This window comes from Buteo buteo, chromosome 1 (assembly GCF_964188355.1).
Source record: "Buteo buteo chromosome 1, bButBut1.hap1.1, whole genome shotgun sequence".
In the NCBI taxonomy this organism is placed as follows: Eukaryota; Metazoa; Chordata; class Aves; order Accipitriformes; family Accipitridae; genus Buteo; species Buteo buteo.
In genome coordinates this window covers 10,166,958-10,182,928 of record NC_134171.1, presented here as the reverse complement: position 1 = coordinate 10,182,928, position 15,971 = coordinate 10,166,958, and the positions used below count along the sequence as shown (strand labels likewise).

Here is a 15,971-nt window from a genome sequence, read left to right as displayed (position 1 = left end):
TTGTATTACCTTGTTTCTTACAAATTATCCATTGAAAGAGAAGCATTACAGTAATTCACAGAATTCACAAACTTAACTCCAGCATTCAGCAGGAGTCTTCCTTGCTCTAGCAGACAGCAGGTTTTTCCCATCAGCTGAGCTGGCAAACAAGGAATACGCTGAAGCTGAGTAGCATTCACTGATCAATTTTGACATAAGATGAAATTTAGTTTAGAAAAACTTTACTTGTTTGGTATGTTTCTTTCTTCCCTTTTCCCACCCAAGCAGAAAAAAGCAAGACACAAGTCTTCTGCCATACTAATGTATTCCATCTTTCAAAAAGAAAGACATGATTTTAATATTACTTAACAATATGTTAAAAAAGTAGCCAGTTAGGCTTCAGTGTTAATACAATTATACACTCTATAACAGATTTGATAGTGTGAGTACTGTTCTTTTTTAAATTTTCTCATTCTGCAAGTATTCTTACACAAGCTGGCTACAAGTCAGAAAAAAAAAATCAAAACACAAATAGCGTAACTTGTACACTCTTAAACAGTAGATTGTGAAAGAACTGAGGAAATACTTGTCCCATAAGAGCCTCTTTTTCATGAAGTCATGTCAGGAGAATTCTGGAGCAGATGAAAGCACAACTGACTAGGTCCATTCCTTTGTCAGGAGTCAGAATGACAAAACATAGCTAGATGCAGAAGTGACAGGAGCCACTGCAGATGATGCAAACTAGTATTTTGGCCTCCACCCAAGCCTAAGCAATTTAAAGTCTTTGAGGCCAAGGCATTCAGAAGGAGATGGAAAAGAGCTATTGTTCCAACTCCAACGGCATACAGCTACAATCAAGTAAGTCTCACTCACAGACTACAAGCACACAAGCTAACAAATTCAGGTAGAAAGTGGCAATTTTTCAGTCCGCAAGAATTATCAGGCCAAAGGGTTCAGTGCAGATCCACACAGCACTGGGGACAAGGCAAGGCAGCACTGGCTCAAGACCAGATAAGCTCTCAGCACAGCAGGACAGGTAAGTGGAGTTGTCGTTCATTGATTCCTGCAGGGTTCCCTCCCCATATTGTGTCATTTCAATGTGCAGCAAAGGTGGTTTTTTTCAAGCTAAAATTGGACCAGTTGATGGAAAGTCTCTGCCTTGTCTGTCTGGCAGAATCCAAGCAGAATCTGAAAAGAAAAAATTGATAAAGTGAAACCAATATACTTAAAATCAAACCACAGGTGTTATCCCTCTTTAGACAAGCAGCTCTCATTCAGAAAGACAAAACCTCTTAAAAAATCATACCTAAAAAAAACCCAAAACACTTGTCCATCACTCAAATATATCACAAACCAGTTACCTTAAACACTGTTGCATTATCATGAGTAAGTGAATGAAGTAGCAAAGAACACTGAATATTTAGCAGCACAGAAGCCAGCTGAATGTTAACTAGAAACAGAAATGACATTGCTGTATTTACCAAAAACTTTGTAAGATTAAGAATGAGTGATAGGTGATGTGTAAAGCAGAAGCACCAATGGCTTGGGACACCGCTGCTTCTCTTGTGAATACAGCGAAGTTATGTTGGAGACAAAGACCTAGGGAAAGGGGTCTGTTTGTAAATACAGCAGATAAGTAGCCCACATGCCTGGAAAAAGCACCTTTAGAACAAAAATCTACTTATTCGCTTTCACTGAACACAACTTACGGAAGAACTTTTGAAAAAGGTTGGCATATGCAGGCATTTCAGTAACAGTTAATTCATGCTGAAGAATTTTATCAAGGCAAGGTGTAACTTGTTTAGGCTAAAGGCTGCATGACAGCATCAAGGTAGTGCGTACCCCTCTCTGGAAGGCTATACAGCTTCTTTAACAACTGAAAGCCAAAAAAGGGGAGCAGACAGCAGGAGCAAAATAGAAAAGGTACAGTGGAAGGTTAGAAGAGCTAGACTTATTTTGTTCTTTCTATGCTAAAGTTAAAAGTAGCTTGCAAAATTAATTCTGAAGTCAGGGTGTAATTAAAGTATCCATCTATTACGCCACTACAAAGCAAGAAGGAAAGATGGCAAATTAACTATCAGTAAAAAGTATGAATTCAGTAGGCCTGTGCAGCTCATTGCCATGGAGGGTTACTAAAACAAGCAATGTTGCTAGCCTTCTAAGTATTATGTTAGAAATTATCAAGTAACATATGCATTAAAGGTGCCTTCACTGCATTAAGTAGCTGGTTTTCTCCCCAAGAACGGCACCTATCAGGGCTTTTCAGACAGGTATACATAAAAAAATTGGACAGTTACACACACTTGCTAACAGATGACAGTACAGAACTAGATTACACCAGTTACTGAACCAATTACAAAACAGTACAGTTAAAAGTGTTAATTCTTCATTTGGAATCACGTTTGACAAGTTTATCTCCAAATTTCAGCTGCACTTCTACAAATATAAGACACTACTTCATTCGTCCTATTTAGAGTAGGGAATTGGTGAAAAGAACTTTTTTATTTTATTTTTACAGATACTGCGAACTTGAATGAAACTAAGAATATTCCATGAAACCCATAACAAAGCCTTATGCTACACCAACACTAGCACTATCTAATATATGCCACATTTCACCTATAAAACCTACACTCTGATTTAAAAAAAAATCCTTTAATTTGCATCACTCAAAAATAATTGTTAAGAATAGAGTAACTCCGTAAATAATCACAGACATATGCATTTTGTATAGTAATAATAAGCAGCACAGAGAAGCAGTTGTACTCTGTCCTTTGCAATACCCAGACATACATTGCATCCCAGGCACACAGACTATGAAAACTATATAGATTTAGAAAAGAACTTGAAATCCATATTGAAAGCCCTTTCTTAAAAAACCCTACCCTTTAAACAAATGGCTTTAGTTGTTTCATGAAACACTACTGTTGATTCCTAAATTATTCAACTGCAGGAAACTGATTTGCTTGTAACACTTCAGATTTGACTATCGTGATGAAAGCCTTACTAGATGTATTCATGGGAAACTTGCACACCCAGCCACCATTAAAGAACACAAACTTGAGTAGATTTCAGTATTATGGAAGAACATGTGCTACATTATTTAAACATGAGCTGTCTGCTCATATTTGAGGAATTTAAACGTAACTAATGTGATGTGTAAATCCCTAAAGCAACCAAAATGCACAGAAAAGTGTTTCACAAGCACAGGTTCATATTATTCTTTTACTGCCACTGCACTAGCATAAACATCACCTCTTTATGATTTGCATAAGCTAATATCCCACAGTTATACCATCTCTACTTCATGTACAGCGTAAAATTCCAAACTAATAGCTCCTATAAACAAGGAAGAAAACTTCATGAACAAACCTTTTTGAAGTATCTGCTCTGGAATTTAAAACATAGTTTTATTTGTTCAACAATTAACACCTAACATAGATTTTAATTTTTTTTTTTTTTTAAACACTAATCAGTATTTGGTCAGTGTGGATAAAACAAATATTCATGCAAACTTTGCTTATAGAAAAAAATGGTAACTGAGGATATTCTGAAAGCATTGATGAGAACCTGGGGGACACGTAGATGATTCTGGCACTCATTTCTGTATTTGTGCTACTCAGCTACGATCTGTGCCCATAGATCTACAGCTTTGGTGATTGTTATAGTATTGAGAACGTCAGCTGTAACAGGATTTGCTATGTTACAACATAGTACAACACAGGCTTTTCTGCTAGGAGTTAGTTATTAAGTTGTGGGTTGGTGCGATTTTTTTTTTTATTTTTTTTTTAAAAACACAGCATATGGGAGGAAGCACAGCAGCTTTATACGTAGGGATTATGGCACTTTACCTTTTAAAATACTCCACTTCTCGCTCTGTTTCATCCATTTCCACGCTATCTAGATCAATGTCTTTGGGTAGAAACACATCATCTACAAAGGAAAAAGGATGACACTATGTTAGATTCCATGGGGAGGGAAGAAGGAGAAAGGAAGAAGCTTGAAGAAGCTGCATGAAATGTGTTTTTTGGAGAACTGCCTGAACTTTGTAGGCTATTGATTAGTCATGTTTAGGCTGAATTAATATAAACTTACAATTAAAAAGACACCTTAAAAACCCTATACTAGTACCTCTGCTCAGCCTTTAAGGAGTTACACTGGGAACAAGAGAGAGATGAATCAACAATAAATTTACTGATTGCATTGGTTGCAAAAGCTGCAATAAACCTGGACTACACATGAGAATGGTCAAATTGTACAATGAATCAGATAGCTAATGAACAGCATTCAACTGCCTGAAATTTCTTGGCCTTACTACAGAAAAGGCAGCTTTAGAAACATTTTAAAAATGGTATTTCTAAAGAAAAATACTTTAAGAATTCTGGGTTTGTAGAGCTGCTGTACTCCCCCTGGGACATGATCATCAGGCTGTGTCTGCAAGAGTCTGAAGTCATGCTGCCTACAATCAGGAATTTTTTTTAAGACTTTTTTTAACATAGTTTAATATGGCCTGAATTTAGGCCTCAGCTATAGCAACAAAGACTCTTTAAAGTCTGTTGGTATATTGTACTGTCTCAGTGTACGGTTCTCTTTTGTACTTAAAAAAAATGTTCAGGAAAGCATAAATTTTTGCAAAAACCAATTTGAGCATCTTCCTATACATATATACTCCAATCTCATTTCTGAAGCAGCTTCAGAACACATTCCAAAAAGCGTGAGACAAACTAACCAAAACCACCTAGTACACATCAGGACTCTAGAATCCTTGAGATTATGAGAACAAACAACTCTTTCCTAAAGGCATTCCTGGTAGTTTAAAAGGTTGCACATCTTTGCCATGCAATTTACTTCTGAAGAACCAGAAAGCCCTATAAACAGAGGGCTTCCCTATACCCCTACTTTTCTTCAGCCTCTTCATAACAAGGAGTTAAAATACTCTGCCAGAATGTATTTCTTCAAGAAACAGACATCACACCAAAAGCAGTAATGTTCACTGCCTTATCACTTCACTTTAAAACTCAGTTAAAAAAACCCAACAAACTTTGTTACCCTCTTTTCATGTTCTTTCAATTACACTAGTTCTATTTTTTTTTCCTTAGTTCATTTTTTGTGCCTTCGCTAATTTGGTACATCAACCCTATGTCTTTAAGAAATTACAACTAAGTGAAAAATTGTATATTGCAGTATCTTTCCTGTAGTTTTGAAGTCAGAACTACTCAAAGTAGTGATCCAGTCCCAACTCTTCAGAAAGCAGCACAATTATCTCTTTATAAATTCAGAAACAAGTCCTTATGTTTTTTCACATTTAAACATCAGTTTTCAGAAATTGTAACCCTTCTTGATTTAAGCAGCAGAAAACAATGGTGAGGAGCAGGGAGAAGGAGAAGATGCAGGAAGCTACCTGCATTCTCCTGTAGTAAACATCCTCCACCACCACCCCCCTTCAATAGCTTCTCTTTCAAATGTCTTCAAATGGTTTCTCCAGTCTTCTCTTTCTGCTCCTAATTCTAGAGTTTTGTCTTGCTCCATTGTCTGGAGTACATTCTTCTCAGTAAATTAAAAAAAGCCCAAACCTAAACACACAACACAGTATGCACAAGAACTAAGGTATCAGAGAAAAGGGTTCAATGCTGTATCGCTGCTTGATTGACATGGAATGGAAACACTGAACAGAAGAAGAGTTAAAAAGACAGACTGGTGGGCTGACTCAACCCAAGCATGAAACCATAAAACCGAAGTCGGGCTCTATACCGAGCACTTGCAACAACTAAGAATTTGGTTTACATTTTTGTAACAAAGCTTAATAACATAAGCATCCTGAAACAGTGGCAGAGTGGATTAAGGTCTCATATCTTGATGTGCTTACCAGACAGAACAGCAGCAGGAACTGCAATATTAAGTCATTCTGGTGAATGGACATTTAATCTATGCACCGTTACCACTCAGCTACCAGGTGATCCCAGGGGAATGACTGGGTGCTCTGAGCAGACAGATGTCCACACTGCAAAACTGCCATCCCAACTGGCAGTCCCAGCATGGACCAAGCATGTGCAGGAATAAACTGGTGCCCAAGAATGGCAGTTTAATTAGTGTGCTGACAAAGCCAACCAGCTAGCACTGCATGAGCTTCTCAGCTGCGGTATTAGCTGTCAGATGTTTTCAGGAACACAAAAAAATATGTTGGGAACAAAATTATGCAAGTGCAACTTGTTTGAGTCAACTCAATCTTCTATGGTTTTATTATTTCTACCAGATAAATTAAAAAATCTGTTTACTAGTACAAACTAATATTTATGTGGAGAAAACACTCAATATTATCGACTCATTAACATCCCACTGTAAGTTTTCACTCTGGCAAATAAAAAATGGTAAATTAGTTTTTGTATTTACTTACCTGTTACTGTAATTAATATACGAAAGGAATTATTTCCACTAAGAAAATGCATATTTATGCATAAGTGATCATTCTTTGGCTGCAAAATCCCCTTACTTTCCTTGCTCAAAGAGTAAGACCAACTTTAGACTATACTCTTAATGCTGTATGAGAAACAACCTTGCTTTTAAAGAAGTTCAAAATGGATTTCGGCATACTATTGAATTATTTTAAATATTTATTTTAAGCAAGATAGGCTTTACAGAAGAGACTGGTTTTCTTAACTGACAAAACCCACATAACAAAACCAGCAGCATATGCCAGTTTATTCATTCTATAAAGCATCCTACACCTCTCTACTAAAGCTCTATGCATCTCCTAATTGTTATCATTACAGTGACTTGAGTTTTCCTGACATCAGTTTTTCTGTTTCTCTAATCTACATTGGCAGGAATGACTGAAGATAAAGATTTCAAATTTCTGGACTTAAATGGCAACAATAAAAACCAACCTGAATTCTTCAACTTTCTTATACACTTACCAATGGAATTGTTGACTTTGTCCCCTTTTTTCTTCTTGTTTTTCTTGTTCTTGCCTTTTGGTTGAGGAGAATCTGCAAGTATTAGCTTATTATTTTGTTGCTGATCGCTTGGTGAAGGGGATTCACTTGTTACAGGTGCCTTCTCTTCCTTTACATGGTTTAACTGTTTTTTGTTGTTATTGTTTAATTTCTTTTCCTCTTTTTTAGGTTCTGCAAGTGTTGGGAGCTCTGCTGCTTTTGCTTTGGATTCTGTTTGGTTTCTGGTTTTAGTCTGAATTTCAGCTGCTTTGGGGGATTCAACAGGCTTTTTCACTTGTTCAGCACACGGTTTGTTTATCTGCTTTAGTTTCTGTTTGCTGTTTCCTTCTTTATGTTGATGCATAATATCAAGCAGAAAAGAGAGGGGCTCATGCTGCTTTACACTCCCCTCTTTCTGATAAAGCAGCTTTGAGTCTCTAGTGTTTACAGGATTGGACAGTTCACAGCCTGTCTCTGAAACCGGCCTCTGTTCTGTATGATTCACATGTCCTGACAGCGAACCTGAGGAGGTTTCTATCTTTTCTGATTGCTCAAGTGTACCATTCTGAATGTCTTCGGGTGCGTTTGGGACAGATTCCTTCACTGCCTGGCAGTTTCGAGTAAGCATGTCCACCTTCTGACAGTCTTTACTTGTTCGTTCTTTCTTCTTTTTCTTTACAGCCCGCAACTGCTGAAGTTCTTGAAGCCGTTGTAATTCTTGTTTCAGCCTCTCTTCTTCTTCTTCCTCACGCCGCCTCTGTTCCTCAAGCAACTGGTGATGCTCCCTCTCCCTGGCTTCTGCTTCAAGTCGAGCTTTTTCTTCAAGCTACAAAATAACAATAGGTTTATTGAAAGTGACAAATGTTTTGGAAATTATTACTACTTTTCTCTACATTATAAATCCTAGGTTGTTAACATACGAACATACTTAATCCAGAAGTCTGCACAGCAAGCAAATAGCTATTTATACAAAAGCTGCCCTTTAAAGTATATTGAAGTCCTTTCTATATTTCTAGGTTTCTGTAATGTATTTGACTGTTAATGCCAGCTGTTGATCTTCTCTTCGCTACTGCTAAGCCTAACTCCGTATCAAAGTTTTCTACAACCTGCTGAACAAAAACCTGCTGAAAACAAAACATTCAGCTTCATTCTTAACAACTGCATGTATTACTAAGGTAACTCAAGTTTGCATCACGTTGTATCATTTACCTGTTCTCTTGCTACAGTAGCAGAGTTGCTTTGTTTCAGTGTTCATGAACATTAGGAAAAGCAATCATTAAAAACATTTTACAGCAAAACACTAAGCACATAAAGTTACATTAAAAGTTGTCAAAAATAGTAAGCGTGGTAAAGTCTTCTGCTGTCAGCGATAAGTTCATTAACCACATGAAACAAAGACACAAGTGATTTTTTTCAGCCATTACTGCAAATGCCTAAAATTTTGCTGTGCAGCATTGATCTTGCATTATTAGCAAAAAATAAAGAAAATCATGAACTGAGAACAATCACATCCATTTATTTTCTTGCACATTTAGAACTGCCTGTATGGGATTACTTTTTCACAGTTATAGAAGTCATGCAAAATACCCTAGGAGAATCTTCCACTGCTTATGCTCCAACTGCATTGCAAGAGCAAAGTTAATTTTGCATTATGAATTTTGCAAATTGAATTTATTTGTAACTAACTCACTAAGCCCTCAAGTTGCTGAATAGTGCTACAACATGAACATAAAGAATATAACTTGTGAACATCAGGTCTTCCAAAACCATGGAAGCATTTAAAGAACACAGAATTAGTGCCAGCAAGGAAATCCACAAACAAGAAATATTTACAGTGCAGTCACACAACATGCTTATAAGCACTCAGAAACATTCAGCAACCAATCTCATTGAGCCTTGAACTTCATACCTAAGGCTGATACTCAAATTGCAGTAAGAAAAGTAGATTTCCTGCTTGTTCAACTTCTATATATATATTTTTCCTCTATTAACTCAGCAAATATTGTTTTCAAAAAATAATTTCACTGTTATACTTTGGAGTTTTTTTAGAAATGTTTTTGCCAATTTTCATTTGAAAGCAACTTGTAATCTTTTCTTCCCTGCCCCCTCTTTGCAGCTTGCCACTTCACTCCAGCTTGGGATAGCCCTTCATGTCATCATGTGGCCCAGCACTTAACCTCTTTCAATCAGGACAGCAAGGTGCCCAGTGCAATCATTCTAAAAATATAAATTCTCAACTTTTCCTCTCTCATAAAAGCACTGACCTTATGTCTCCTGGCTTCCTACAGAGATACTTTATCATAACCATTATCCCAGTACAGAAACACTAGTTTTCTAACTCTCTCCACACTTTTAAATATCAATTCTACAAAACAATCAAATTCTTAACATTTCTGACACTTAGAAATAGCTTTCTAAAGTGTGGAAAATTCCAATATAAAGCTGACTTGCAACAAAACACAAGACAATGACATTGTGAGGAATCTTCCCAGTCTACTATATAATTCCTCAGGCAGTATCCGAACAGGTAAGTCAGTTGTGTATATACAAACAGGCAGTGTACCACAAACTACAAAGAAAACAATTATACTATTATTATAAAGTCAGTATACAGTGGTATACTTACACAGAGCACACAGATTCAAAAACATAAGGTCTAGGATAAACATACTTTTATGTCTTACCTTTCTTTGCTTATGTCTGGCTCGCTTGGCTGCTCGAGAACTGCTTACTGGTTTGGTTTCAGAGCTGTTTATAAATTGTAGCAAGTCTTCCACCTTTCGATGGTCAACAACACTTTCCCTTTCAGAGATCTGATCTGGTTTCTTCGGCTGTTCCTCTTTCCTTTTTGTTAGACGTAAACGAAGCTTTTCTCGCATCTCTGCGTAATTTCTACTGGTTGGTGCAGCTGGAGGCTGAAGGACACAAGACAAAAGTTTAGTGAATAAATACAAAAATTTCACTGACCTAAGACCTTTGAGGTTTTGAAATTTTAGAAGCCTTCAAATAACTTCGAAAGTCCAAACCTGAATATCAGACTCCTTATTGTTTGTATGCACACCTGAAGTTGTATTTAACAGGCAACAGACCTGTCAGACTTGGTGCTAGCTTGTGAACTGTATTTTCCAACTGAAAGAATGACTGATCTTGTGGAGGAACGCACAAGTAAGATGACAAATACCTTTAAAAGCAAGAAGGAAGATTTCCATATTCTCTTGTGATCGGTATACCACATTAGAAAATCTGAAAGGAGCAGACATTTGCTGCTGTTTCCATCTTCTATGAAGTCTGTTTCAGAGTTTAGGCTACATGGGCCTCTGGGCTGTAACTGTGAAGGCTTGATGACCCTGCATGCCAGCGTACCTCCAGCAGAGTCGCATCAATAACTTGGTAACACTGCTGCAAGTTGAATCCTTGCGTCATGTTTCATATCTCTATTCCCATCTACTGCTCCTGCCTCTCAACTTCTCATTCCTCCTCCCCTCCTGCTGCCTTACCCTCTCCCTTCCTGCACCAGATCTGGTGCCCATCTGTTTGGAGCTACACCAGTTCAACTCATTAAACGAGCAAAACAAAGCCCATTAACTTAAAAATCCTGTAGCGTTCTGCCACTTCAGCAAAATGAATAACTTACTGTGCAATCAGATACCTATCAAAGACAGATCAATCATGGACATGGTGGGAACATGCAATGAGAAACGGGATCCCCTCCCTGCCCCTTCCAGCCACAGGGCAGGGGCTTTTAATTCACTTCAAACTCTAAGATGAAACTGCATCTGATCAAATAAAAGCTGTTTATTGGCCATGTATGCCAAATAGGAAAAAAAATGCCAGACGCTCAAATTCTACTAGTTAACTGATTATTAAACCAGACTATACACAGATTTATAAATGAGGCCAGCAGGAAAATGAAATTTTAAGTTAAGAAAAAATTTAATGTGGCAACTTAACAGCTTTTAGAATTTCATTCATGCAAATGAAAAGATATGATTTCAAGAATTCACTAGACATGTATGAAGTTCACTTCAGGATGCTTCAAACAAAGTGTTAAGCATTCAAATAAAGAACATAAGGGAAAAGATTTTATATAACCCACATGCTTTAGAAATCCATAATTTCTTCAAAACACCCTTTAAGTACTAATGCAAGTCAGTGCCTATCAAAATGCACCAGTAAATAAAATTGTCTGTAATACTGAAAACAGGGAAAATGCAGTTTGGGTTTTCCTTTGATAAAAGTATAATTTAAACTTACACTGCCTAAGTTCTACATAAGAATAGTTTATTTTTTAAAAAAGGAAAAAAAAGAAAAAAGAAAGTTCAAGTGAATACTTTGAGGATTGCTGTTTTTACAGATGGGAGAATGGCTCATAAATTGCCACAAACATTTAAAAAATATCCTATATTAAGTGTACTTTTACTCAAACTCATCACATTATTTATAATCACACTACTACAGATAAGTGCATGAATTTTGTAAAGTTATTAGAATGGCTCAATGCCCTTTTTTGCAGTTTCAGTCAAACATGGTATCTATTATCCAAGTCAGTTGCTTCCTAAATATTTTAGTCATTTTTATTGAATTGCTTTCAGCTGGAAAGGTTTGTTTCAGACCTTCATTTCGAAGAGGAAAATTACTTTCTAACCATGCTCCTTCTACTCTTTCCCTTGAGTGAGCTCCAGTGCCACTCCCTTAGTTGCAGTCTGATAAATCACATGCAATCAATGAGTAAGTGACAAAAAAGCAAATAAAAGCAATTTAAAATCCAACAACTTACTCCTCCATGGCCGAAGAACTCACAGTAACAGCAGTCACAGTATTTTCCTTCCTTCTGATTTGTGGATGTTGAGGTACTGGAGCTGTGCTCTGAACAGCTGTCTTCATCTTGGCTCTCCTCTCCATCATACTGTTGATGATCATACGTGTTACTGTTCTCACAGCGATGGCCCTCACAATCAGGATCACTATGTTAAATTAAGAAAAAGCTTATAAAAACTCTAGATTATACTAAATAAGGTATTTGAAAAGGAACATATACAGTTCTATGTACATCTACTGGGAACAATGACTCTCAAACTGGGAAATCAGCCACCAGTGATGCATCAAATCAAATCCTAAAGCCTTCATCTAGTAGCTTGCAAATGGAGATGCTCAAAACCAAACAACAAGATAAGATGATACAAGAGAAATTGATTTATAAAACCTCATTTAGTGACTCATTGAATGAGCAGCCTAGAGAATGAGTTTTGGAACTGTTCTTCCTGGCTTTAAACAGGTAAAATGGTTTCAGAAGTAGTGATTTACCTTTTTTAAATGGAACGGTTTTGAAACTACTGCCCATCTCATCACTTGTGAGTTGGAGAGAGCTGTGCAGTTGCAAAGTACTCAACTTATTTCTAAAATCCCCTGGTTTTAGATAGATTTGCAACCTCTTGACTTTAAGAAAAAATTCAGGGTCAGATAAAACCAAAATGTTCCCATTACCCTGTTTGCACCTTTATTTTCAAGGGGAAATACTAGCATGTCTCTTCAATAAGCACGTACATAGCAGTTTATTCCCTCCAGAGCTCTGCATAACTGTGTGCCCAACATATCTACTGTCTGGTTCTTCTAAAACTGATGTGATCTTGCTTCAAAAGTATTTAAAAGAAAATCCACTCATCTAGGATTAGTATTTCTTCATTCTTATGTTAGAAAGGTGAAAACAAGCCATAATCTGTCTTATCTGCAAAATATATGTGAATCTTTTTTCTAATCTTACTCCCCTCCACTCCCTACCAATAAGTTTCTCAAGAATTAGTTACCAGGACAGAATGAAAAATTGTTCAACTTCAGTATCTCGGTTATGGAAAAGGCATGCAGAACTGCTGAACAGGAAATACTGCCAGTCAGTGCAAACATTCTGACTAGTCAGTTTGAGCAGCCCTTGCATCACTGTTTCTTGTCTGTTGAGAGTCAGCATTACAGTGCCCAGCAGCACACTGGGATAGCACGCGCTAGGGGTAACAGATACAATTCCATAGAAATCAAGGCTTCGTTAGTTCTGTCGCTCAGTCACTAGACTGAAAGACTAGAGCATAAAGCACTTTTTCCCCATTATAGCACATTACTGATTCATATAGACTGCAATAATTGTTTCTAGGTTCTCTCCCAGTTCATTCCTTACGAACTAAAATTACTTTGTCATGTTAGCACCTGGAGATTGATGATAAAGTTGGATTTCTATTGCATTAAATACCCTATATTCAATTCTCTCTCTGCACTAGGTAAGACAGTTTCTTTCCAAAACTGCAAATAGTTTCTTGAGCAGGAAAGAACAATTACTTCTTTTGTAATATCATCAATAAAGCCTGTTGATAACAGAAATAAGGGCGTTTTTAGAAGCACTTCAGGTATGCAGTTAACTAACTCTGCCTAAATATCACATCATCTTTTGAAAACTACTGCAGTAGCCAGCAGACTACATGCATAGCAACCATGACCACAGCCCTGCAGGTCACAATACTTACAGTAATGACTCAACTGCTTTTCTGTTATGCCTGCACTCTTCAGACTTATCGAAGAGTTGGCACGATTGTCAGTCTGCTACAATACATAACGCTACCAGAAGACAATTCCTCCCAACCTCCAAGACCTTTGAAAACCTTCAGAAATCAGAACATCCTTCCACACTACAACCACTGTATAAATGGTGGGACTGATACCTAAGAAGTCTTAAGTGTAGTCAGGAAAATGTGTTACTATGTAGCAGGTTTCAAAACCTTTTTATAGTTTGAGCTAAATCTGTCTACAGACTCCTTAAGTTTTCACAGCTTTTCATTCCTGCTTGCCATGTAATGCTGAAATGACAGAAGACAGATACATTACACAACAGGTTTGTGTCTCAGCAGCAGCAATCACCACCAGCAAGACAGAGTAAGAAATAATAGAGCTTGACTTATTAATCCCAGGTGATATTTCTAAAAGTGAGAAAACATTTGTTTTTAAGCCTCTAAACTCAGGAACTAGATTCTGCAATGGAAATCATATTTGTAAAGTCTCACACCAAGTTACATACTAAGTATCTAAACTCAGTCTCATTTGCAGAACACACAGACAGCTCTTCTTTCACGCTACAACCATTGGCAAAGGAGAAGAGTTATCTGTATTTTAATTCCCCTTCTACTGTAAAAAAGAACAACAATAACAACAACAAACTTACCTGCAGACACTTGGTGGGGCACTTACAGAGCTGTCTGTGGTTGAAGTAGGAGGTGCAACTGTAGTAGGACAAAGACCTGAATGAGGATCCACAAATCCAGGGGCTGTTGCAGCAGCTTTGGGGAAAGAAGGAGCAGCAAGATTTGGAAGATGCGGTGTAGAGGCTGGAGACAGTGCAGCAGGAGACAGCGAAGGAAGGGATGCTAAACTGGTAGGACTATTTCGTGGTGCAACTGGTGCAGAATGTCTATGGTCCTCTTTATTAATATTGTGGAACACTTCACCTAAATTGGGGAAAAAAAGAAGCGACTTACAATTAAAAATAATTAATAAGTCTCCATTAACTACCCAAACAACCACACAAAGTGCTGGATGTTCTCAGATTCTGTAAAAAACAGCAGTATTTCAACGTCTTTCTATTACCAGTTCCAAAACCTAACATCAAGGTCTTTTACAAAGTTCTTTAATCCAGGAGGACAGAGACTGTAACTCAAGAGTAAGAAGAACAGCAATTAAAGAAAATCATCAAGATACATAATATTACTAAAATGAACACATACAAATCTTTATGGTTTGCTAAATGTACATGAGTCAGTTACTAAGCTGTACATGAATTACAAATCCTTACCTATCGACGAAGGTCTCTTGGATGATACTTTGAATTGGTTGCTGCTTGACTGCACTGTAGTTGCTGTGCAGGAGACAGAAGAAGTGGCAGAAGAGGTTGCCATGACAACTTTATTAGCTTCCATAAAGGCATCCTGGAAATTGTACAGACATTTCTTCTTTGCAGCATTTTTTTTCTCTTTGCTGTCAATAACTGTTGTTGCTTCATTGCTAGATGTAGTAGGAAGTGCTTCGGGTCTTATTTCTGAGAGCGCTGGTGCTAATATATCACTCCCTTCAATTGAAACACACATAGTTATTAAGAATCACAGAATTACAGAATTGTCTTTATGGCATTTAGAATTCAAGATTCAATAATTTAGATGCAGAGAAACAAGGATATGTTGTTAGTGTTGGCTTGGTAGGATTAGTGAAGCGATCCTCCTTTCCCCCTCCTTCCCCCGCAAATATAGCTGTAACAAAAAGTGCCAAGAAGTCTCAGAGCAGAAGTCACAAACCTTAAAGTTACAATTTTAAGAACACTACTGAATGTGTGTTAACAAGTAGCAAAGATGCTACAGATACTTTATACATTTATAATTTAAAAATTAAAATTGGACACCATTTTACATGCTAAGTATATAAACTTCAATATCTGAAGTCCAGGTTAGCCATGCAACAATTATAAGCAGGAACAACATATCCTTCTATCAATATAACATCATAAATCTTATCTTTACTTATTGGAAATTCCAGCTAACTACAGTAACACCTTTGTGACAGACCTTCCACACAAGCTCGCCACTAGTCATCTGTTGGAACAGCTACCCCTAACTACATTTGTAAATAGATGAGCTGTCCTACTGGGGAAGCTTTTAATGCCTCTCCCTTTTAAATATCCCTGTACTATCTTGACACAGGTTAGCAGCAGATCAGTCTGAAAAAAGCCAACACACAAAACCAAGCTTCCTTTTTCATACAAGTCAAATGAAATAAGAAAGGCATTTTAGTATTTGCTGTTATGTGAATAGAAGGATCTCTCTCTGTTGTTATTCCTCTTCTATTCTCTTTCACTGTAACCATTAGTATTTCCAAAGGCTTCCTGGCTTAAAGTAATCTTTTGCTTGATTTATGCCTCTGTCTTTCTGTATGACAATGCAGTTATCTCTGCACGTTTTAAGAAGTAGGATGTAATACCATGTTACCCATGCTCTTACAACCCTGTAGAAAAAGAGCATGCCTTTGTGGCAGAAA

General features: G+C 37.2%; 1 protein-coding gene across 2 annotated transcripts in view; it reads right to left on the bottom strand.

Annotated features, from left to right (window-relative positions):
* Positions 1 to 285: 285 nt before the first annotated feature.
* Positions 286 to 15,971, bottom strand: part of FAM193A (family with sequence similarity 193 member A) — an 81,641-nt gene continuing 65,955 nt past the window's right edge. For both annotated transcript variants that reach the window (XM_075020407.1, XM_075020488.1), the window contains 7 exons: positions 14,740 to 15,012; positions 14,113 to 14,395; positions 11,689 to 11,875; positions 9,596 to 9,826; positions 6,894 to 7,737; positions 3,831 to 3,912; positions 286 to 1,167 (listed from right to left, as the gene is read on the bottom strand). In XM_075020407.1, coding sequence (XP_074876508.1) covers positions 1,074 to 1,167; positions 3,831 to 3,912; positions 6,894 to 7,737; positions 9,596 to 9,826; positions 11,689 to 11,875; positions 14,113 to 14,395; positions 14,740 to 15,012 — 1,994 coding nt within the window. In that variant the 3' untranslated portion in view covers positions 286 to 1,073. The remainder of the gene's footprint in view (positions 1,168 to 3,830; positions 3,913 to 6,893; positions 7,738 to 9,595; positions 9,827 to 11,688; positions 11,876 to 14,112; positions 14,396 to 14,739; positions 15,013 to 15,971) is intronic.